Here is a 26381-nt window from a genome sequence, read left to right as displayed (position 1 = left end):
TTTGTGTGCGTGTAAAGGTGGAATCTTATACTTCTATTAGAAAGCACATAAAGCAGTGCTTGGTTGTTTATCTCTTTGTAATATTAGCAGTATGACCTTCAAGGATTACATATACTAATTTGTTAGGAGGTATAAAATGATGACATTCTAATTCTGTCATTTTTATTCACTTATTGGCTATGATACTACCATAAAGACAAATCTCTCACTTATTATTCATTTACTTAGTGGGATACTTCATATTGAGTCCTCAGGGGAGGGGAGTACTTGTTCTTCTCCTTTATTTTCTAATTTTCAAAATAATAACTTGGCTTACCAACATCTTCCAATGGTGACCAGTTTTTTTTTTTTATTTTGTTTCTGTTTTGTTTCATTTTTTAATGTTCGTTCAAGGGTAATTGTTGTGGTTGCTATTTTAAAATTCATTATGAACTCATGAAGTTAAACGTATTTCATGTAGTTCTATGTGTTTCTGTTGTTTTCATCTGAAAGCTTCTTCAAGTTGGTTGTTGAGTTCTTTTGATACAACACTAGTAGTATACAACACTTAGTTTCTTCTTTTGTATGACAAGATGTTCCAGGCTCAACTTGTATATTACATTTCCTGGCCCAAATTTGTAATTGACCATTTCTCTAAAGACTGTTGTTTCTTTTAATAGAAAATATATTTTAGTGGGAAATGTATTTTAAGATGATAATCTGAATGTTATGGTGCTCACTGCCACTAGGTTGATGTAATAGAAATTTTTAATGCTATAAATGCATTAGTCAATATTTTCAGTTGGAAGTTTTAAACACATATATGTAGCTGCTACATAGCCCTTTGTTCAAAACAAATACATGTGTGTATATATATGTGTGTGTGTGTGTATATGTGTGGGTGTATAGAAGTTTTGCACACTATTATTGCATTGCTCACAAAATACCTCTTTTCTTCTGAATTTAATTTTCAAAAGATTTAAATAAAAATGTTTCTGATTTGTTTTATTAAATGTACCATGTAAATAAAAAGTAGTGAATTCTTATAATAATAGAACAGACCTTGGAAAAATTACTTAACTTCTAAATCCATTTTCATGATATGGAAAATACCTTCCTCATAGGACTCTTAATAACTAAGCTGTCATTTACCAAGTATATACATTTTTTCCACTTAATCCTTACAGCAACATATTCAAGTGCCTTAATCTATAAAAGAGCAAACCGTACTGAGGTGACACAAGGCAGTCTGTGTTTTCACATGGGTCTTTCTGGCTCCATGCTTTTAACCTGGAGTTTGGGGCACCAGCTGAATGAGAGAATGAATGTATGATACTACTGGCTGACAAATGGTGTTCAGTGGAAAATAGATGACGGTTAACAGAAGTAGCCTTGGTGGATCTCTACTTGGCATTTGAGATGGGAGGGTTGGTGGGAAAACAGGCCAGCCAGCTTCCCGCTTTACCAGGCATCTGGCCAGTCGACACTCCATCCTGCTAATTTCCCATGTTGGGTCTAACCTATGTGTCCATCATGACAGATGCTCTCATGTCAGAGCCCAAGGTCAGCCCTCAAGAGTTCAGGCTGGCACCTTCTGTCACATTGTCTTTTGAATATACTCAGCAAGTGGCAGGTGTCCGGAGGCAAGCCTGTTTTGGCCTCTTCCCCTTACATCACATGTCATTAGCTGCTACATAGCTCTTTGTTCAAAACAAAATCCACAAAACTGACAGATTCATCTGCTAATGTCGGGAGGCATCAAAGCCAATTACAGGATAGTTCCAGAAGGCAAATAGGGTCACTTTTCACAAAATGGGATGAAGAAAAGGAAAATAGTCTTGTCATTAAAAAGGACAAATACATTTTCCTCTCAGCAGGCTTACCCCAGGAAAGTAGAGAGGTTTATATTAATGCATAGTTTTATTATGATTGCTTTGGATAATTTAAAATCAGAGCATCTACCCCCAATCCTCAGTCAATCTATCATTAACTATTTTGAGCTAGTGAGCAGCATTTCCTGTTGTAAGTGATATCTTCATAATGATAGGAATTTTAAAGACAAAGTGCAGAATGTTGACTCTCTTTCTAGATAGCAAACATTGTTTGAAATAACCTGGAAAGGAAATTAGTTGCGTGTGGGTGTGGGTGTGTGATTGTTTTGAGTCTAGGCCTGTAGGTTTCTAGGGTCTGGTTATACTGGGATATACATCTTGTATACATTCAAGTTCTTGAGCAAAAGAGGGAAAAAAAATATCTGTTTGAGGAAAAGTTATTGCAAGATGTAGGGGAACAATCCCGACACTACCTCCACCTCTCACAACAACTTTGAGTATTTAGGTCAACTAAGAAAATTTAGAGGACCAGAGTTCCACAAGACCACCTTCCCTTATGATATCAATTGCAAGTTTTGGGTAGGGAAGCTCTTAAAACTACCCTGAGGTTGAGTAATTCGCAAGAATTCACAAAACTCACTGAAGGCTATTATACTTATGGCCATGATTCTTATAAGGAAAAGGTGCAGATTGAAAACAGCCTGAGGAAAAAGTTCATAAAGCAGAGTCCAGGACATGTACTATGCACAGAGTTTATTTATGACCTCTGTGGGGTCAGGAGGTATTACTTTCCCAGCATTAATATATGATAATATGCACAGATTATTGCCAATTATAGAAACTCATCAAAACCTTTAAGAGTTTTTAATTGGGGTTCCTTTATCTAGGACCTTGTCCACCTGACTGAGCTCAGTCTCCAGTTGTAAGTCTCTCTAGGCAAAACCCCAAACCCCCACTTTAAATCATACTGCTGGTCTTCTGATATGGCCAGCCCCAACCCTAACTCAGTTGTTAGCCAAGGACAAAACCCAGACTTTTGTGGGGATGAGGCTACGTTCTTTACTACACAGCTATCTACATAGCTACCTTATGTAGGAATCTTACCATAAAGGGAAATGCAGCTATGATAAAAATCAAGATGCTAATGATAAGGGCTACTTGTTAAGCAGTTTACAAATATCTCTGATCTTCACAAAACTCAAGGAGGCAGGTCTGCTTCATATCACCAATGAAGTGAGAAAAGCCTAGGGAAGCCTAGGTAAGAGCCCACTGCTGATGGCTTTAGGGCTGTTGCCCATGCTGCACTGCCAAAGGCAAGGTTTGGCTGCCCATGATACCTGACTCCATAGGACACCATTCTTACTGATTTTTTTAGAGGGCTGCTTTTTGGAGTTAGGCACCTTGGCTGCCTTGAGGTAAAGACCCAACCTGGTAGACTCACTTCCCAAATCAAAAGGAAGAGAATCTTAGGATGACATTTCACAGAAAGAATCTGCATATATACGGAACCGCAAAAGATGAAGCAAAGTTAAAATGACCCTGAAGGGGAGTTGCTTAGCAGGAGGTACAAACTGGACAGGGATCTAAATATGTGCTTAGTTTTTAATGGGTTAAATTTGAAGAATTAGATGACATTTATGAAGAAATATATAAATATGGGACAGATGTGTTGGTTTATGTTTCAACGTGTAACAACAACATTTTTAAGATTTGAAGGTTCCTCTTCAGTTATAGATAATTGACGGTGTTTAGCCATTCAAGCAGTTTTACTTTTATAGGGTGTTTTTCCAGGAATACAAAATAGATGCTTGGAACTATATACCCAGTTTTAAAATTCTAGGTTTAGGGTAGTTTCTAGATCTCATGCGCAAACTTCTTTAATAGGTAAACCAACCTCTGACGGGATTGATATCTAGAATATACAAAGAACTCAAAAAAAAAAATCCTGAATAATAAATGGACTAAAGAACTTAACAGATATTTCTCAGAAGAAGAAACACAAATGGCCAATAAATATATATTTAAAAAGTTCAATATTTCTAGCAGAGAAATGCAAATTAAAACTATTTTAAGATTTCATCTCACTCCAGTCAGAATGGCAGTTATCAAGAATACAAATAATAATAAATACTGGACAGGATTTTGGGAAAAAGGTACACTCTTACATTGATGATGGGACTTTGGTGTGACTGGAAAGTAGTATCGAGTTTCCTCAAAAAACTAGAAGTGGAACCAATATATGAATCAGCTATATCACTCCTTGGTATTTATCCAAAAGAACTAAAATCAGCAGACATCAGCAATAAAGCCACTCCGATATTTATAGCAGCACAGTTCACAATAGCTATCTTATGAGATCAGCCTAGATGCCCATCAATAGATTAATGGATTAAGAAAATGTAGTTTGTGTACACAATGGAGTTTTACTCAACCATAAAGAAAAATGAAATGACATTTGCCAGTAAATGGATGGAAATGGAGAATATCATGTTAAGTGCAATAAGCCAGACTCAGAAAGTCAAAGGTTGAATATTTTCTCTCATATGTGAAAGCTAGAGCAAAATAAGGGAAATAAGAAGGGAGATGAGATAGGATATTACAAAGATATAGGGAAAATCAGAGGAGTAGAAAAAGAAAATCGAGAGGGAGAGAGGAAGGACAGGAAAGGGGGAGGAAATTCAGAATCAATTTGACAAAATCACACTATGTGCATATATAAATATACCACAATGAATTTCACTTTTATTTATATGTATAAAGCACCAATTAAAAATACAGAATAAAGGACACAGACACAAACCCAAATAAATACAATTTTCTCATACTAGACAAAGGTGCCAAAAATATGCAATGGAGAAAAGATAGCCTCTTCAACAAATGGTGCTGGGAAAACTGGAAATCCATATGCAACAGAATGAAACTAAACCCCTATCTCTCACCCTGCATAAAACTCAACTCGAAATGAATCAAGGACTTTGGAATCAGACCAGAGATCCTGCATCTTATAGAAGAAAAAGTAGGTCCAAACCTTCAACATGTCGGCTTAGGAGCAGACTTCCTTAACAGGATTCCCATAGCACAAGAAATAAAAGCAAGAATCAACAACTGGGATAGATTCAAACTAAAAAGCTTTTTCTCAGCAAAGGAAACTATCAGTAATGTGAAGAGAGAGCCTACAGAGTGGAAGAAAATCTTTGCCACTTATACTTCAGATAGAGCACTAATTTCCAGAATATATAAAGAACTCAAAAAACTCTACACCAAGAATACAAATAATCCAATCAACAAATGGGCTAAGAATATGAACAGACACTTCACAGAAGAAGATCTACAAGCAATCAACAAACATATGAAAAAATGTTCACCATCTTTAGTAATAAGAGAAATGCAAATCAAAACCACCCTAAGATTCCATCTCACCCCAATTAGAATGGCGATTATCAAGAATACAAATAACAACAGGTGTTGGCGAGAATGTGGGGAGAAAGGTACACTCATACATTGCTGGTGGGACTGCAAATTAGTGCAGCCACTCTGGAAAGCAGTGTGGAGATTCCTTAGAAAACTTGGAATGGAACCACCATTTGACCCAGCTATCCCACTCCTTGGCCCATACCCAAAGGGCTTAAAATCAGCATACTACGGAAATACAGCCACAACAGTGTTCATAGCTGCTCAATTCACAATAGCCAGATTGTGGAACCAACCTAGATGTCCTTCAATTGATGAATGGATAAAGAAACTGTGATATATATACACACACAATGGAATATTAATCAGCCATAAAAAAATAATAAAATTATGGCATTTGCAGGCAAATGGATGAAATTGGAGAATATCATGTTAAGTGAGATAAGCCAATCTCAAAAACCCAAAGGATGAATGATCTCGCTGATAAGCAGATGATGACACATAATGGGGGGTGGGAGGCGGGCAAGAATGGAGGAAGGAGGGACTGTATAGAGGGAAAAGAGGGGTGGGAGGGGGTGAGGGGGAAGGAAAAAAATAACAGAATGAATCAAAAACTATTACCTTAGGTAAATGTGTGATTACACAAATGGTATGCCTCTACTTCATGTACAAATAGAGAAACAAGATGTATCCCATTTGTTTACAATAAAAATAAATTTAAAGAAATAAAATAAGAGGGCAAGAGCAACCTGTAACACACAGGTGTTGGCCAACGAAGTTGGCAAGCAGTTTTTGTGAAATTTTATACATCATGAAAAGTTGTTTGTTTTAACTGACTTTGTGAGAATATCTGGACAAAACTATTAATTTTCATATTAATATAATGAAGAAAATGTAAGTATTTGTATTTTCTCTCCTAGGACACATCAGGACCACAGGAATTTTAGACATTTTAGAAGAGTATAGAATGTAAATGTGCTACATAAAATCATGTATTTGAGTTTCATAAAAGAACAGCTGAAAAAAAAAAAATCCAGGAAAAAAGTTTCTCAGTTTAAGTGATTCAATTCATGTAAAAAAACTGTTACATATGCTGAAATATTTACCTCAGAAGAAGCAAAAGATTTAATTCATAATTAGAGTCAGAATATTTTAATTATCAATGCCAAAAATATAACTTTAAAAGAGATAAAATTAATAATTGGTAAGAAATCTGTCCTGTATGTCATATCTATGCATGTATGTTTTTTCTCTAATATCCAGCTTAAAGCAAAATCTTATGCAGTTATGATTCATTTTAATCTCTTTTAGATATTTTTCTAAATTTATCCTAGGCATTTCTTGAAAACAGCCCGATGATTGAGCAGATTTTAAAGGTCTTATTCAGTTATCTTACCTTAATAACAACATCATATTGTGCAACTAATTTGTGTCAATCACTATGCTAGGAAATACAGGATGCTGGGGGAAAACAGTGCCGAGGGAGACTGGGAAGGGGAAGCAGAGAATTTTGGAAGGCTTTACATGGAGCCAACATTTCAACTGGTCTTAAGGGACTAGAAGGAGGCCAGGTCTCTCCTTCTCCTGGCTGCTTTTCAGCTTTTCTGTATGGTTTCTTCTTATCTTGCCCATCAGTGTGTGTGGTGCAAGGTCCCAAGCAACAAGACCAGTTCTAGTGTGGGTCTCTGGGAGAAGAGATGCACTTTCAAGTCCTCCACTTTCAGATCTTGTGATAAGATCCAGAGGTTTAAGACAAGAGTCTAGTTCAGTGGAGAGACATCAAGTACAAAGCCTTCAACCTGCCTATAGTCTGGATGGATGTCACATGCTGGCTTAAATATAATCCAGTACAATTTACCAGGGTAAGATTTGTGGCCAGTGCCCTACTGAGTAATCAGAATTAATTTTCCTGAGCTTCTGCCATGCAATATTTATCACACATGATAAACTAGCATGTGTTGAGGACCTGGCCAAGGATTGTATTGATCAGGACTATCCAGAGGAACATATTCAATAGAGTAGGTAGATAGGTGGGTAGGTGGACTTATGAGGATTGCATCATATGATTATGGAGGCCAAGAAATCCTACAGTCTGCCCTCTGCAAGCTGCAGACCCAGGGAGGTTGGTGAGATGTTTTTTAGTCTGAGTCCAAAGGCCTAAGAATCAGAGGAGTTGGTGGTACAAATCCAGTTCGTGAGGGCAAGAGAAGATGAGATGAGATGTCCCAGCCCAGGCAGGCAGCTAGGCAGGCATTAATCCTTTCTTCCTCTGCCTTTTGTTCTGTTAAGGTCCTCGAGAGTTTGGACCATGCCTGCCCACATTGGGCAGAGCCATCCACTTTACCAAATCCTGCAACTGAAATTCTAGTCTCATCTAGAAGTTCTCTCACAGACACATCTAGAAACAATGTTGAATCTGAGCACCTGTGGCCTACTGAAAACAGAACATGAAATGACCCATCCTGAGGTCTTAAAGATTTTAAGACTCCACCAATCACTGTGATGCCATGTGCACATACTTTGCATTATATGTTTTTATTACTCATATTACTTTTAGTTTGCAATAATAACAAATAGTTGTTATGATCCCCCTTTTACAGTAAGGGAATAGAGGTTCAGAGTCATTAACCCAGTTAATCAGTACCATAGAGCAGGGGCAGCCCATGGCCACACTCAGATCTGTTTGCTGGGAAACCCAGATATGAATGGGCTATCTTTTATGTTTTTCCTAATCTCATGATCTGGCTCTAATAAGAAAAATACATGAAAGAAGATGAAATAAAATTTACTATCTATTATCTTTTTGTGTGTGTGTTTCATCTTCACCCTCAGGTTAACAACAGGCAGTGCAAATGGTTGCAGTCCTTTTCATGACTAATTTACATTTTCATTTCCATATAATTAGCAATTAATTTTGTTCACTTTTCTGAATAAAGAGAGTTGTTTTAAATTCTAAATCCTAATGCTACATTTCAGCTTCTAAAAGTACATAAAACCAGACCCTGCCTCAAAAATTAAAAAGAGCTGGGGGTGTAGTTCAGTGATAGAGCACCCTTGAGTTAGATCCCCAGTATGGGGGGAAAAAGAAGTAAAATTTCTATTATAAGTCATTTTTCAAATTTGCTAATTAGTACTGGAACATTTGACTTCAAATTGTGAACCAAGGAGGTGTCTCTTCAAGTCAGGTTCTCACCCTGGTGCAGGGTCTTCTCTCCTGATATGACCTCTACTCCTTGTGGCCTCTGCTCCCTGTGTGCTGAGTTCTTTTTTGGGTAAAAACACCTGGAAGGAACCCACCACTCAGAAAAGTCCTTCATAAAAGCATAGTCTCCAAAATAATACAGCCTCTTTGTGTGTGTGTGTGTGTGTGTGTGTGTGTGTGCGTGTGAATAATACAGTTTCTTTGTGTGTGTGTCTGTGTCTGTGTGTGTCCTGTTTGTGTACTGAAGATTTAACCCAGAGGTGCTCTACCACGGAGCTGTTCCCCATTCCTCTTTGTTTTAATTTATTTTTAAAATTTTGCTAAGTTGTTGAGACCGGCCTCAAACTTGCAATCCTCCTGCTTCAGTCTCCTGATTCTCTAGGATTACAGGTGTGTGCCATAATGCAGCTTCTTTTTCCTTTAGCTGAATATACCTAGGATGTTGTCCTGAAGTACCGTGGTTGGGATTTGGGGATGCTTGCGAACAGGAATCCTACGAATCGACGTTTGTTGTTTTCCAGTCATGTGGACCATATTTCAACCCTTGTGCAAAATCTTCCTCTTCACTCAGCACTTTTTAACCATTGCTGCCCTTACCATACCCTGTATGTGACCATTCTAATCATGCCTGAGGCAGTAGCAGGTATGATGGCATATAACAGTCACTCTTATAATTAGACTTTTGAGCCATAAAATTGATTTAAAGCCTTATTTTATATTTTACAAGGGAAATTCTATCTCACACTTAGATCAGGCACAGAAATCAAATACTGAACCAATAGTGTTGGGATACATCCTAATCCTCACACCTGTTCAGGGGAGGAGGACACACAGTTGCATAGTAGACACTGGTAAAACCAGGGCACCATGCATTATAGACTCTGGTATGATGGGCATCCCATGGAGTTAGTGAGGGAACACCCTGCAAGTGAGTTTGGACTTACAGATCATGAAAGATCCTTTAATGAGAAATGCTTGACTTGTGAGGACAATACCATGATTACGAATCAGTGAAGCAAAACTCAGTTCAACATTAATGAATGTGAAGCCGGGGGCCAGGTTGTCAGAGTTCATATCTTGGTTCATCTAAGTGACTTTGTGTAGGTTCCTTTTTTCCTTCAAACCTTACTCTTGTTGTCTGCAAATAGGGATGATAGCAGTATCTACCATATGGGACTATTAAGAGGATTAGGTAAGTTAGTACTTGTAAAGCATGTAGACACTGCTGCCTGACACAGAAGTATCACTTCAGTGTCTGAAAAATCTTAAAAACATATTTGACGAATCATCCATTGATGCTTGATAAAATTAGATATGAATCACATGATCAAGATTGTCAATAATTTTTATTTCTGATCTCAGTTACTAAAGTAGTTATCATTGCTGGAATGGTATGCTACTTCAAATTAGAATAGCCCTAACACATTTGTGACTTTTTGCATATTCTATAATCTTTAAAAAGAAGAAAAACAAAATCTCTATACCAATTATAGGGATACACGTGTACAAGAATACACATCTTTTTACTGAATTATTTGTGATAGAGAAAAAATTATGGAAAATTTAGATTTCTATAACTGAAAGATGGGATAAATCATGGCATAATCATTTAAAATAAGTAAATTAGACCTGTATGAAACAACAGGGATATATTTCTAGAACAATTTCTGGTACAAAGAAACCTTGAAAAATATATAATATATACAGGCAACTTTCTTGTAAAGTTTTAAAACACACCAAAGAAAGTTATATGTTACTTTGGATACATACATATTTAGAAAACAGTCACAAAAGCAGGAACATAAGGGATGCACTATGGTATCAATACAGTAATTTGAGGAATAATGGACTGAAATGGAATCTGGCAGGGTGGGGAGGGTCAATTTCATCTGTAATATGTTCTTTCTAAAATAAAAACTGAAATAAATACCACAAGATGTTACCATTTATTGAATCAAAGTGGAGGGTAAAGTATTACTTTACTCTCTAGTTTTCTTATTTATATTGAATCATACTACTAATAAAAATAATAAACAATGCATTTAAAATGCCCATCCATAGCTAAAGTTTCCACTCATGAATTTTTATTACTTTTTCTAGTAATAAAAAGCTGGGAATTTCAAAACATTAGCATATCACCAATTATACTGGTGTTTTCTATGGACGGTTCTATTTCATAATGTTTGGACAGGGCTTTAGCACAGGGCCTCTAAGGGTACTCATTGGGTTGTACATCAGTGTTAATGGGAGTCTGTTAAATAAATTTCTAAGCAGTCCTTTTGTGTGTAGGGGGTGTTTGTGGGGGAGTGGCAGAGGGTACTGATGGTTGAATACAGTGGCTCTCTACCACTGAGCTAAATCCTTAGACCTTTTTATTTTTTATTTTGGGGCAAGGTCTCATCAAGGTGTCACTTGTGATTTACTGTGTCACCTTCCTAAGTAGATGGGATTACATGTGTATGCCACTGCACCCAGCGCCCAAGAAGTCCTTTGAAAAGGGTTGCATTTAAAATAAAAAATTCTTAAAGCACTCTCTCACCTTTCTGGCTAATTCTGCTAAGCAAGTGCATTGTATGATTCCAAGTACTTCAAATGAAACAATATGGAAGCATTTATTTAGGATGTTCTGTTTTACATACTTTTTTTTTTTTTTTAGTAGATCAGCAAGGCAACTAATCATTCCATTCAATCCATGTAATGAACTATTCTTTGGATATGTTCTTGACTGGCAAATAAACAGTACCACTATAACCCATTTTTTTCAGAGTTGTGTATTGACATGTGGCTGATGTGCTATGAATTTGGCAATTCTCTGTTCATTATATAAATTAACAGGAACAATGACATGTGACTTTTGAATTGTAGCTTTGAGGTTGAATATGCCATTGACCATTTTATGTCCTATGTACAATGTGTTATGTGTAAAATATTCAGCAAATTAATTTTGTCTATTGTCTACATTTAACTAGCAAACAGTTTTTATTGGCTGGAACACAAATGTTCTCAGTAGATATATTTTAAGTATCTTAATTTTAATGTAATTTAACATTGCTGAGGTTATTAACATGAAATTTATTCATATATTCTATATTATTTATTGACTACTTGTCATGCACTGTTGGGTCCTAGAAGATAAAGTAGGGACCAAGATTATGATGTTTTCTTCAAATTGTTAATAAACTAATGAATAAGAGAGACAAGGAAACAGGTAATTATAAGAGATAAATTCTATACATGGGATCAACAAAGGGTATTAATGGGGGTACAGAGGAGGGAATCCCAACCCAGAGTAAATTGGTAAAATTATCAAGGAAAGCTTGGGAAATGTGTATACTGATTCTCTATTTGGAGACTGGAGGAGCAATAGTCCAAGCAAAGGAAATAACACAAGGAAAGACCCAGAGACAAGAGAAAGCATTAGAGCTAAATGTTAAGTCATTTCTTTAGTTTCAGGAGTCTCTACTACTGTTATTTCTTTGGAATTTCTAGCCCAAGTCACACTGAGAATGGTTGTTGGACATCAACCATTTGTAAGTCCTAGTTTGATCATCAGCTGCTACTCAAGACTAATTGGATTTCTGAGGCATTGGAATTTTTTAAAAAGCTTCCCAGATGATATAACTATGCTTTCAGGTTGAGAATCACTGATTTACAAAATAAAGTCTGATGTATGTGTTGATTTATTAGATGTTTAGGCAAGTAAGAGGGGCAGAAGTGCTGTTCAAGAGTATTGACAAAAGGAGATGGCTGTGAAGAAATGACTTGGAGTCACACCCACCAGCCATAGATCAAAGTGCAAAGCCAAGAGGAAAGTGACTCACTGCAGAACAAGTAATCTTGACAGATTCAGAGAGATAGCACTTAATGCTTTTTTTCAATTCCTTAATTCAATCATTTCAAAACACTCCACTAACCCACACTGTATGCGAGTGTGCTGGGTGCAAGACAACTCTCTCTCTCTCATCTCCCACACATCATTAGAGTGCAAATGTTCAAAGCTGAAAAAACACTTGCGATGGCATCTCAGAGTCTTACTACAGACCTATTGCCACATAACAAGCCACTTTTTCATTAGGCTGCACTCTTTTCATTTGTATCTTACCAGAATTTTGTAATTTAGAATGGTTTGGAATATGTGTGTTTATGTTGTCTTTCTGGTACAGTTTTCCTTTTATTTTCATGTAATATAATCACTTTTTCCTTCATATCTTCACTGGAGAATGTTTGCATGGTGAGCTAATAACTTGCTCAGTCTTACACTGGCACAGAAACTAACTTGAAGAGCCCAAATCTACCATTTGCTAAGCAAATGTACGTGAGTCTTTGATACATTGATTCTTTTGTATAAATATTTGGTAAGTTTATGGGAAAATAAATAATGCTACAATATTTTAGCACTCTAAATATGCAGTTTATTATGTGTCAAGAACCTAACCCATTTTACTTCCCTTTCTAACACAGGAGAAGAAAACCTTCTGGCAATTTTACGACGACGATGGTGGAAGTATATGATCCTGGGACTGATAGACCTAGAAGCCAATTACCTGGTGGTCAAGGCTTACCAGTACACGACACTGACCAGCATCCAGGTACCAGTGGCTCTTCTTTTCTCTACTTCCTAATTTTCCTCTATAGTTTATATTCAGTTTAATCTCTCAGAAACCTATATACTCTCCCATAAATTTTCCAACAGGAGGGAGGTTGGTTGTATAGAAATTAACTTGAGCTTCATTCATGTGTCATTAATTTTTCTTAATTCAAGTATCCAGAACTTTTCCTCCTTGTTCTGAATCATCACAATAATCATTGGCAATGTAGGAAAATAATTTGTGGCTTTGAATGCTGCCAACTAATCTTGTGTCAGCAGGGGAATTATTACTAAGTATAAAAATATGTCTATTTTTATCACAACCTAACTTTTTAGAATGTTAATAGACTCTGATTAAATAATCAAGCTGCTTAATAATCTTTTATTTTAGCTCATTTTAATATGTAGAATTTATAATCTGAAAGGACAGGATTTTTCCTAAAGGGATAAGGACAAAATTTCTAAAATGGCATGAAGGTAGTTACTGCATTTCTTTCTCTTTCCCTCTCTTTCTCTTTTTCATACACACACACACACACACACACACGTACACACACACACACATACATACAAGGAAATGCAAATTTAACCTAGTTTTCACAATCATCATTTATGTTCCTCACTGTAAATGATAAATTTGACTATATTTGTTTCAACTTTATTTTTCTTCATACAGCAATATTATAAATCTCACAGCAATTCCAAAACTCCAGGAAAAAAAAAAAACATTCACAGATTAAGTTTAGATTGGATACTTCAACAGAATTTTTGCCATCCTATTAATTGTCTAGGAACAATAAAATATAAACAAATAAGTAAACAAAGCACCTGAATAAATTAAGACCATATAGATTGGATGAGAAGTGATCTAAACTAGATTTCATTTTCCTACCATCTGATTTCTAAATGAGCTTCAAAAATGTCTTAGTTCATTTTTGCTACTATCACAGAATACTTGAGACTAGATAATTTATAATAAATAGAATTCTATTGACTTACAGTTATGGAAGCTAAATTTTAACTTTCCCACCATCTGATTTCCAAATGAACTTTAAAGATGATGACTTAGTCTGTTTCTGCTGCTATAACAAAATGTTTGAAACTGTATAATCTATAATGAACAGAAATTCATTGGCTTGCAGTTCTGGAAGCTGGGAAATTCAATATCAAGTGTCCAGCATCTAATGAGGACTTTCATGTTGCATCATCCCTTGGTGGAAGTTGCAAGAACAAGAGAGAGTAGGAGGGGGCAAACCAATCTCACCCACAGGGTGTAGCCCTTGTGGCCTAATCACCTCTTAAATGCCCTGCCTATTAATATTCTTGTAATGGCAATTAAATATCAATGAATTTTGGAGGGTACAAACATTCAAACCCTAACAGATGGTCTAAAATACAAGTAGTTAAGGTGACATTTTTCCAGGAACATTTCCTTATGCAGTTTGTATTCTGAGAAAATTTATGGGATGAGTTTCTAGTGAAGATGCACACTGAGGCAAGAAGTGAACTAACTAGTAAGGAAAACCTGTGCCTGCCCTCTCAATTTAGTCCTTATAATTCTTCAGCTTGTGGACCAATGTTGGAAGGTACAAGGCAATATCCAGATGCATCATGAAGGCCCAGAAACACTGTGGTCTGGTGTTTAGCACTGCCCTTCTGTTCTGTTCTTTTTTCTTCTCTCCCTCCCTTTCTTTGTGTGATCTCTCTTCTCTCTCTCTCTCTCTCTCTCTCTCTCTCTCTCTCTCTCTCTCTCTGGAACCTTGTTTTTCTTGAATTTTAAAGGTCCTACTCACCCTGAAGTTGAACTTCGTATTTCTACTTTTTTCTTTTTCATCTTTTCCTCTATAGAAAAGAAAATCCTAAAAATCCACACACACAATATATATATAATGTTTTCTTTGGTTAAAACATATTTGGACATGTTCACTTCCTCTCTTCTCTATATACCATCAATGCTTTTGGTAAGATTTTAAACATTTTGAAATCAAGGACTGTGTTTTTATAGAATAATTTATAAATCTTCCTAGTACAGCATCATGCATAAATTAGCATTTAGACATAAATACATCAAATATAAATATGGTTAACCTCATCATATGACTGTTTTATCTACTTTTGATTTTTTTTCTCTTTTATATCTCACTGAATTCCAAGAAAACACATACATAATACAGTTGCAGATTCCAAAGGGAGAATAATTAGGCACATATCTTTTCTTTAACAGTGGTAGTTATGGTGTTCCCATATTTATGTCTCCGAATAATAAATCTTTAAAATGGAAAAAGATATGTCATTTTTAGATATCTCATAGTTACAATAATAATTTACATATTGTATATAAATGAAATGGGTTTCATTAAATGGGTAAAGTTACCATAAATTCAATTTTAAAAACCTTTCATGTATTTTCAATGGTAGAATACTGAAAAAAATCATGGAAACAAAAATATCTTTATACATCAACATCAGGTATTTAGTAAAATTAGTAATATAAAGTTGCCACTAGAAAAAGAGTCTTTGGCTTTCTTTTTCTCCCTCTCTTTTCCTTTGTCTTGTGCTTCAGTTAAAAACAAGGTGTAAGAATAGGCTTTCTCCCACGACAGATGTCCTATAAACACCGCTGTCACACACTGAGACCTCTGATCAAGTCTTTTCTATTACCTGGACTATCCCTCTCTCCTCCATGTCCTACCCATTGAAATCCTATTCATTTCAAGGCCCTGAGTACGATTCAGGATGCTTTCTCATAAATAAAAGCCCAGTTGAAACTATCTTTAAAAATAAGAAAATATATTGATTCTTCTAACTGGAACATGTAAAAGAAAGGACAGTATTCAGGATAGCTGATCAGATGTCTTAATGATGTCATCAGATGCTCAGTTTCTTCTCACCTCCCCCTCTTCTTTCCTTTTTGCTGGCTTTGTCCTAAAACAGGACCTTCTCATGGCAGCTGCCATCATAAATTGGGGCTCCATGCTTCTTCCTTTTTAAACATGGAGAGAGAGAAAATATGTCTGCCCGCAGCTGTTAATTAGAAATCCAGAGCTCTGTTCTGATTGGACCACACTAATGCCCAGGGTATTGCTGTGAGCTAGTTGACTTAAACCTGGATTACTTGAACCAATACAGGGCAAGATTTCTCCCATTAGCTTAGACAAATATTTCTTGATCCGAGTACTACTGAAATTTTTTTGTAGAATCCTACCCAGTCCCAGAGTCAGAATGGGATCAGTCTCATCTGTTAGTTTAGCTTTTCCTCTCTGTGACCAAAACACCTGACAAGAGCAACTTCAAGGTGGAACAATTTATTTTGGCTCACAGTTTCAGAAGTTGGCTAACTAGTCCATGGTTGGCTAACTCCATTACCATGGGTCTAGGGTAAGGCAGAGCATCATGCTGAAAAGACATAATGGAGGAGCAATGCTTACCTCATAGCTCAGGGAAGCAGAGAGGGAAACCAGGAAGGGGTCACAGGGAAGACGAACCCTTCCATGGCATGCCCCCATTACTCCTTTCTTCCACCTATGCCCCACCTGCCTGCAGTTACCACCCAGTCCATTCAAACTAGGATGGACTGATTAGGTTACAGCTCTTACAATCCATTTTACCTCTGGGCATTCCTGAATTAACACGATTTGGGGGGATACCTCATATCCAAATCATGGCTCCAGCCAGTCACCTGTCTGTCACCAACTGAGGAAAGTGTGAGGTAGATAGATGCAGGAGGACCAACTACAATGTCCCTATATCCAGTTTAGCTCCTACCTCACTTCCAAAAACCCCACAATAAGAACAAGTTTCTCTCTTTTCTGTGCTCCCATGAGGTTTAGTTTTTTAGATCTATTTCCAGTCCCTTACCTAAGAATGATGCTTACGTTTTCCCATCTGCTCCACCAAACTGTGCGCTCTTTTACAACAAATACAATTTCTTGTTCACCTCTGAATCTCTAGTACATAGTAGAAAAGCCAGCACATACTAGATAATAAATGTGTTGGAGGTTAATTAAATTGCATTGATTTCTAGTGTTTGGGAGCACAGAAATTCCCATCAGTCCTTTACCTAAATTTAGAGGTTCCTTTAATATATATGCAGGTACAGATATATGAGAAGAGTGGAATTTGGCTTCATGGTGGAACATGGCCCATTAGCCTAGAATCAAAAATTAGAAATGGACCTAGGGGAAAATGAGGAGTGGTTTCCTACTTTTGAAATATATTTGATATCTTTTTTCCTTTATCCTCTTTCTTTCCTCTTTTCCTTTTCTTTTTCTCTGTTGAAAAATTACAACCAACTGTTTTTTTCCAAAATTTTTTTTCAAGTTTTTCTGTGTAGGAACTGTGACAAATTATTCCCAGCATAGGTTCCTTGAGCATCGGGTATTTAATTCAATTCACATTGCATACTACCACTAATCCTAATGCATGAGTGTGTAGGTATGCACATGCGCATCTGTGCTCACATATGCTGGGGGATTGATTTTAGGGCCTTGTGTATGCTAGGCATGTGCTCTACTAGCTACATCCCCAGTCCTTTCATTTTTTTTTTTTTTTTTAATATTGAGACAGTATCTCCATAAGTTACCCAGACTGTTCTCCAACTTTCAATCCTCCAGCCTCAGCCTCCTAAGTAGCTGGAATTACAGGTGTGCACCATCACCTGGCTCAGCCTGCTACCCTTCTTAAATAAGCTTTAAGACAACCTGTTGAATATCTCATTCTAGAAAATGTTTATTTTAACTCAATAGTCAAACAGAAAAATTAAAATTCCAATGATACAGAATTGGTCTTCATTATAATTTCTGATCAAGGAAGAAGGGAAAGTAAAATGGCAAGTTGAATCTAGTGATTACAGAACCATTTTGCCAATTATAATAAATAAATCTGTTACCTAATAATAAATGGTCAGAACAGAGGACATTTGCTCTGGGAACCATGTTGGCACTGCTGTTTAATAATTTAATTCTGTTTACTCATTGCAAATTGGTGAAACTAACAAGGACCTATTATGATCATCCCTTATTTCTAAAAATATCAATTGATTACAGAATGTGTTTTACTCATATTAATCAATAAACAAAATACATATATCAAGCATCTGAAAAATGCACTACTTACTACAGATGATATAAAGAGAAATGAATTAGACTTGCCCTCCAGACTGCTAAAGGGGAAAAGGAGTATAAGTTAAATGATAGTAATATCCAGTAAAGCAAGGAACAGATGTCCCAGTACTATGATTTTTCAAAGGAGGCAGAGATGATGGTTATTTGCAAAGTCAAGAAAGTGCCCATTTAGATGGGTCTGTAAGATTGGATAAAATGTGGAGAGGATAAAATGTAGATTTAACCTTGGACATGAAATCAATGGCAAGACTGAAGACTGAGACAAAAACCCAAGGACTGTGTCTGAAGAACAATTATTCCTATTCAATTCATACAGTCACTTAAAAATTAATTACTGAATACTGTGTTCAAGACATTGTATTTTGTGATGAACTTGCTTGTGAGCGAAAGTATGAACTGTTCATATTCTTATAGAGCTTCAGTCAAGGAGGGAAGGAATGAATATATAATAATCAAAGGCAAACATTCTGAAGGGAATCAACACTGTTTTATTGGAATGTTTGTCAAAACATCCAGATTGAAACTGGAAGATTGGGGAAGATTTTCCTGAAAACCAATAGTAAATCTAAGAGCTAAATACAAACTAGAAGATCAAATGTGGGGGAAGAGATCCAGCAAAGAGGACAACATGATCAAGGCCTTTGGTGAGATAGACCATGGCAAGGATGAGGCTCTGACCAAGGTCATGTGGCTGATCAAGGAGAATGAGGAAACAAGTGCAAGATGGGCTAGAGGAGGAAACGGGTAAACCCCATAGAGCTTAGCAACCAAAGGCATAGATAGTTCTTGCTGGGTGCAATGGAAAGTCATCAGAAGGTTGTAAACTAGAAGGTAATGTGACCAATTTGACTTTCAAAGATGACTCGGGCTTGTCTTGTGAAGAACAAATGGAAGAAATAATTACTCATAAAGGGAAAGAGGATGGTAAAGCCAAAGATTTTTTGAGCCACTTTATAGAACATATTATGAAAGGTTTCCAATACTAGGATGAAGAGCATAACTTGATTTTGTAGGTAACAGAGAACACTGAAGGTTTATGATAGGATGTGACTCAAGCATACTTGTTTTAATAAGGTCTTCATTAATGATTAGAAGAGGACCAAATATGCTTGTTTTCTCATCCTTTCAAAAACAGAACAGAGACATGGAGAGCCACTCCTTCCTTCATCTCCATGTCTCTGAGTTTGTTCACCAGACTTATGGTTAAATGTCACAAGTGATACACGAAGCTTGAGAGGAAGAAACTATTTTTGAAATGACTACAGACTTACAGGAAATTTCAAAACTATGTAGAGCCCTTTGAACCTTTCACACAGTTTTTCCCCAATGGTGACATTTTCTATGACTTTGGTGTAAAATTCAGAATATTGACGTTGATAGAATATTAACTTCTTCAATGTTTCATCCATTTTTACCTCCACTCGTCTGTGTGTGTGTGTGTGTGTGTGTGTGTGTGTGTGTGTGTGTGTGTGTGTAGTTCTATATAGTTTGAGGTCTATATAGGTTGAGGTTCAAGTAACCACCACTTGAATGAGATATTGAACTATCCCATTACAACAAAGGAACTCCCAGGCTAGAGATGTGGCTCAGTGGTAGAGCACTTGCCTAATATGCACAAGGCCCTGGGTTTGACCCCCAGTTCTGCAAAAATAAATAAATAAATAAATAAATAAATAAATAAATAAGGGGGGTGCTGTCTTTTTCAACATGATGCTCCATACTGACAACAAAGGAACTCCCTGCACTTACACCTATGAAATCACCCCATCCCACCACCCATCCCTTTCCTTTGGCTACCACTATTCTGTACTCCATCTATAAAGTTTTTTCAGGTAGCGCATGCTATGCAAAATGGGATCATACAATATTTAACCTTTTGATATTGACCTTTTTTTCACTGAATATAAGTCCATCTAAATTGTTACATTTATCAAAGTTTGCTCTTCTGTAGGGCTGAGTAGTATTCAATGATATAAATATACCAGTATTTATTTGCCCATTCACCTATTAAAGGGCATTTGTGTTGTTTCCAGCTTTAGTCTTTTTCTTAACTTTTATTTTGTTTCCATATTTTTTATTGGTGCAATATAGTTCCATATAATGGTGGCATTTGTTGTTATATATTTGTACATGAACACTATCATGTACAAATATCATGTGACCAATATCACTCCCCAGTTTCCTATTTCCTCCCCTTCTTCCTCCCCCAATCCTTTTCCTCTACTCTACAGATCTCCCTTCAATTTTCATGATATTCCCCCCTCACACACACCTTTGTTTTCCTTTTTTCCTAACTTCCAAATGTGAGTGAAAATACATGACCCTTGAATTTCTGAGTTTGACTTAATTTCTCTTAACATAATGTTTTCAAGTTCCATCCATTTTCCTGCAATGACATGATTTCATTTTTCTTTATGGCTGAATAAAACTCCATTGTGTATATATACTACATTTTATTTATCCATTCATCTATTGATGGACACCTAGTCTGAGTTCCTGGCTATTGGGCATTGTGCTGTTATAAGCATGGGTGTGTTTATATCAGTATAGTATGCCGACTTTAATTCTTCAGGATAAATGCCCAGGAGTAATATAGCTAAGTCATATAGTGGTTCCATTCCTAGACTTTTGAGGAACTTGCATATAGATTTCTTTAGAGGTTATACTAATTCACCAAAAGTGTAAAAGCTGTTCCTTTTTCTTCACATCCTTTCCAGCATTTATTATTGTTTGTATTCTTTTTTGTGTGTGTGGGGAGGGGGTGCCAGGGATTGAAATCAGGGGCACTTGGCCACTGAACCACATCCCCAGCCCTATTTTGTAGTTAGAGACAGGGTCTCACTGAGTTGCTTAGTGCCTTGCTTTTGCTGAGGTTGGCTTTGAACTCATGAGTCTCCTGTCTCAGGCTCCTAAGCTGCTGGGATTACAGGCATTGCCTGGCTTATTGCTTGTATTCTTGATGAGCATCATTCTAACTGGAATGAGATGAAATTTCAGTGGAGGTTTGATTTGCATTTCCCTAATTGCTAATGATGTTGAACTGTTTTTATTTGTTGGCCATTTTTTATTTCTTTTTATTTTTTTCAGAAGTCTCTGTTTAGTTCATTAGCCCATTTATTGAGTTGTTTGTGTTTTTAGTGGTTTTTGCATTCTGTAAATGTTATGCATATTAATTCTCTGTCAGAAGAATAGCTAGCAAAGATTTTCTCCTATTCTGTAGGTTCTCTCTTCACATTCTTAATTGTTTTCTGTGCTAAGTAGAAGCCTTTTAATTTGATATAATCCCACTTATTAACTCTTGGCAGTACTTCCTGAGTTATAGGGGTCCTATTAAGAAAGTCATTGTCTGTGCCTATATTTTGGAGTGTTGACACTACATTTTTTTTTAGGAGTTGCATAGTTTCTGGTCTAATTCCTGGATCTAGATCTTTGATCCATTCTGAGCTGACTTTTGTGTAGAGTGAGAGACAAAGACCTAATCTCATTCTTCTACATATGGATAACCAGTTTTCCTTTCACCATTGCTTTAAAGTCTCTCTTTTCTCCAATGTTTGTTTTTGGCACCTCTGTCAAGTGTCAGACAACTGTATCTGCGTGGGATTTTCTCTGTGTCCTTATTCTGTACCATTGGTCCATGTGTCTGTTTTTATGTCAGTACCATGCAGTTTTTGTTATTATAGCTCTGTAGTATAATTTGAGATCTGGTATTGTGATACAACCAGCATTACTTTTTTGGCTTAGAACTTAGTTATCCTGGTTTTTTTATTCTTCCAAATGAATTTTAGGACTGTTTTTTCTAGTTCTATGAAGAATACCATTGTATTTTGATGGGGATTGTACTGAATCTATATATTGCTTTTGGTAATATGGCCATTTTAATACTACTAATTCTGCCTATCCATGAACATGGGAGGTCTTTCCATTTTTCTGAGGTCTTGTTCAATTTGTTTCTTCAGTGTTCTATAGTTCTCAGATACAGGATGCATTCAGAACTCCAAATAGACAAGATCAAAAAAGAACTCCATGACACATTATAATTAAAATGCCTAACATGCAGAACAAGGATAGACTTTCAATAGCCTCAAGAGACAAATATCAGGTCACATTTAGAGGCAAGCCAATCAGAATTACTTCTGATTTCTTATTTCAAATTCTAACATCCAGGAAAACTTGAACTGATGTGTTCCAAGCCCTAAAAGAAAATGACTGTCAACCAAGATTGCTGAATCCAGCAAAACTATCCTTCCAATATAAGCAGAAAATAGAAGAATTAATGACTATTAATCCAGCACTACAGAAAATACTTAAAGAATTACTACCTACAGAAAAAAATAAAAAAACAAACCCCAGAGCTTACAAATGGACAAATCTCATCTGAAGCGTAGCTAAGCATGATAAATAGGAACAAATTAAATATTAGAAATAAGCCTGGTGTAGGCTTTTACAAATAAAGATTCAACGAACATTTGTGTATAGGGTTTTTTTTTTTTTTCTTTATGGAAAGTTTTTTTTTTAATCTTTTATTTTTTTACAGATTGCATTTTGATTCATTGTACACAAATGGGGTACATCATTTTGTTTCTATGGTTGTACACGATGTAGATTCATATCATTCATGTAATCATATATGTACATAGGGTAATGATGTCTGGTAGGTTTTTGTGCCAACAAAAGTATTCAATTCTCTGGGATAAATATTCAAAAGTACAATTGCTGGGTCATATGGTAAGTGCATATTTTGTTTTAGAAACTGTCAAAGTAATTTCCATTATATACCATTCCTGTCAGCATTGTATAAGGAATCTAGTTATTCTCCATCCTCAAAAGCACTTGGTAGTATTATTTTACATTGTAGCCATGCTAAAATAGTATAAGTAATACTTCATTGCAGTTTTAATTTGCATTTCTCTAATGACCAATAACTTCTGAGAAAAAAATTCAACTCTGCCTTTATAATCAGAAGTTGAAGTTAAAAGTAGTTAAAAAAAAAAAAAAGGATAACTTCTATGTGGGAAAAAGGTGATGAAAGAGACATTAAAGAAACCCAACTCTTTTCTTTATTAGAAAGTATAAAGAGAGAAAGTAACACCCTCATGTTGAATTTATAAGGATTTTATTTTAAAGACACATTTGTGGATTTTTAACTCTTAACTGTAGAGAATGATAGGTTGTGGCTGTGACTTTGAGACAGATTAACAATGACATTTGGATACACTTTAACTGCTATGCTATTTTTATAACTGCTATATGAACCATTTTAGGTAGAAATGCCAGCTTTATGACTACTTAGCAAAGATTGCTCATCTTTTTTCAGCCATGTAGTACTAAAATACAAACAGATCAAAGTAGTGCTGCTATGAAGAAAAGAAGAAAGCAGGTCTCTTCAAACACGATTGTTTGATAACTAAAGTTATAACTCCCACTGAACCAGTTTTTAGAACACTTGCTAACTGTGCTGAGGGGTCTATACCTATGGCATCAGATTTCTTCCTGCATTGTGTGTATGTCAGAGCTTTTCACATTCTTTAAGCAATTTTCATCAGCAGCAGAGAACAAGAGAATATTCCTTTCAGTCCTGTTTTTTTTTTTTCTTTCTGCCTCACTTCCCTGACTTGAGTGTGTAAATAGAAGTTAACACAGAACAAATTGCAGCCTTCCTAGTGTGCAATGTGTTATCCATTTGAGAGACTCATTCCACATGGCATGGAAAACATACATATCCCAGTTTGTCTTTTTGCTTTCCATAGTCTGGGTCTGTTCTTAATGGATTTTTAGTAGACTAAGAATTAAGTCATAACAACTTCCCAGAAAGGCCAAGGAGCATGGACCTTCTTGTGTGTTTCTGGAATCTAACGTTGAAACCATATGAATAGATATTCCATTATTGATTAACAAGTGACCCAACTAGATAGAGGGAACACAACTACTGAATCCTGCCATGAGTGACAGATGGCTACATTCATGGAATATAATACAGTTAGTATGACAATGAAAGTATGCATGAAGTTCCTTGTAGGCACAGAAAAAATATACTTCCTACCTTGTGATGCATGTAATTGTGGACCCACTATGAAAAAGTGGTATGACTCATGAAAGCCACTGAACTGATTTTTCATCTGTAGTCAATTTGAATTTCCACCTGTGTGAAACAGCCCAGAGAGAAGGTATGTCTATATACATTAGACACAGGACCCAAGGGCTTGAGCTTATCCTTATGAGCTCCACTTGGTAGACTGTATTTTTTTCTTTATTTTTGCTGTTTTTACTTGTCCCTGATGAAGGACTATGAATTTTAATGACTATTCAAGAGATATTTTCAAAGTACATTTAAAGGTAAAGCTTTTAAAACTAGGCAAGTTCTTACCCCCAAAGGGAGTATGATTATCTGAATCTCTTTCATATTTCTTCAGTCCATACATCTTATTCCCATGTTTGTGAAAATACGTTAAATATATAAGCTCAAATCTAAATATTTGATCAGGTGCTGCATGTTTTCTGTCAGAACTTTGTACTGTTATGGGATATAATCCCCTGCCCACATTCAGAGGAACATACTAAACTCTCTTCAGTCTCTCTGCAGTTCCATCACTATTCCTGTCCCTGTATTTGTCTTTAAATGTTCCACAGAACTTCCATCTACAGAGGGAATTTCCGTATTTCTTCTTATTGACTAGTCCCCAGGTGTCATCAGTAAAGCCATGGCAAGCAAAGGGGAGGGGGGTAGTTTCCTCCCTTCTGCCTCACCCTGTGCCCCCATACTTGCAAGGTAGGAAAACATTTGATCCTGTCTGGATCCTTTATTCATCTCTCCATCTTCACTTTCCATGTGGTAGCTGTCACTTTCTACTGCATATGATAGTAGTTTGTTTCCATATTTCCTCTCCTCTTTGAAGGTCTTTGAAAGTGAGTCCAGTGGACCTGATATACAATATGTACTAAGTGAACTCCTGATGTTTGAATAAATGAAGAAACAATTCATTTTCATTTTCTTCACAGCATCATGTACATCACATATTAAAATGTATTAAATACTTCAATAAATAAGTTAATGAAGGAAATGATGAATTTCTAAAGCCCAGCCATTGGGCCAGGCAACATCAGTGACCTCTACAGTCCTGTGCATTTATTCACACAGGATACAGGTATGGAGCATGACACACATTTTAAGTATCCTACTATGTTCTTGGAATTTATTGATGAATAAAAATCTATCCCAGAACACAAGAATCTCAAGTGTGGTTGGTATAACTTGGATGCAGATTCATTTGTGCTACACTTAGATGTCCAAAGTGATTATACCTTCTTTATATCCTATAATTGATTTAATCATCATAGTGAACCTTCCCCCAAATATTCTCTAGCTGGCTAGGTAACAATGGATGAAGAGAAAAAGTCTGATTGAATATAAAACTGACCAATCGCTTTCAATTTAAAAACTTTTGGGGGATAGTTCAGTTACTTCTGGACAAATGCTCAATCTCTCAGCCTTCCCTCCCTCCATACTAATTTCTTAAATAGCACATGGATCTGTGGGACCTGTGGCCTCATGTGGCCCAGTGGCTAATGTCCACTGTGGGACAGCTGACCTGTAGTTGGGTGTGCATTTACTGTATTGGATGTGAAGCTGCTGCTCAGTTCTGTGTCTGGATTCTGCTGACCTCTGCTGCTCCTTCTGCCCCAGACACTGCCTCTCTCCTTACTGGCTGCACACCTGTCCCCAACACCCTCAATCCTTGGGATGTTATAGTACTCCAAATATCTGGCTGAGAATGTATTTGGTATCCAATCTGAATGGTCCCTGTCACATTCACCCCCTCAGCAGAACACTTGGGCTTTTGAACATCTTCCATCCCCACAGGAACCAAGGAGGATTCTAGGAGCAATAGTGTCTGCTAACTGCACTTCCCCTCTGATTGTTAATGGATGTGGCCTCTTCAGGTTGATTTTGTGCTGTCCCAAAGGAAACCAACATTTTACTTTCAGTTCCCTCTCAAACTACCTACCATTCTTTCTCCCCTTTGTGACTTTAATTCAGAGGGGAACCTCTGGTCACATAGGATTCAAAGCTTGTTCTCCTCTGTAGGTTTCCTTTGTTTCTCCAGCATTGTATGATTGGGAGGAATGAATGCTTCCCTCACTCTTTTTGGCATGGACTTCCTTTTCTCCCATCCCTCTCTTTCCAGAGATACCAGGTATTCTGGAAAAAACTCCTATATAGTTTAAAATATTGGTTCTTTTTTTTTTTT

The 26381-nt window shown here is 36.4% G+C and overlaps 1 protein-coding gene across 2 annotated transcripts in view; it reads left to right on the top strand.

Annotated features, from left to right (window-relative positions):
• SLC35F1 (solute carrier family 35 member F1) overlaps positions 1 to 26381 on the top strand; it is a 377466-nt gene that overhangs the window by 291013 nt on the left and 60072 nt on the right. For both annotated transcript variants that reach the window (XM_079149022.1, XM_079149023.1), the window contains one exon: positions 12886 to 13013. In XM_079149022.1, coding sequence (XP_079005148.1) covers positions 12886 to 13013 — 128 coding nt within the window. The remainder of the gene's footprint in view (positions 1 to 12885; positions 13014 to 26381) is intronic.

This window comes from Sciurus vulgaris, assembly GCF_902686455.1.
Source record: "Sciurus vulgaris genome assembly, chromosome: 7".
In the NCBI taxonomy this organism is placed as follows: Eukaryota; Metazoa; Chordata; class Mammalia; order Rodentia; family Sciuridae; genus Sciurus; species Sciurus vulgaris.
This window is presented reverse-complemented; position numbering and strand designations above follow the sequence as displayed.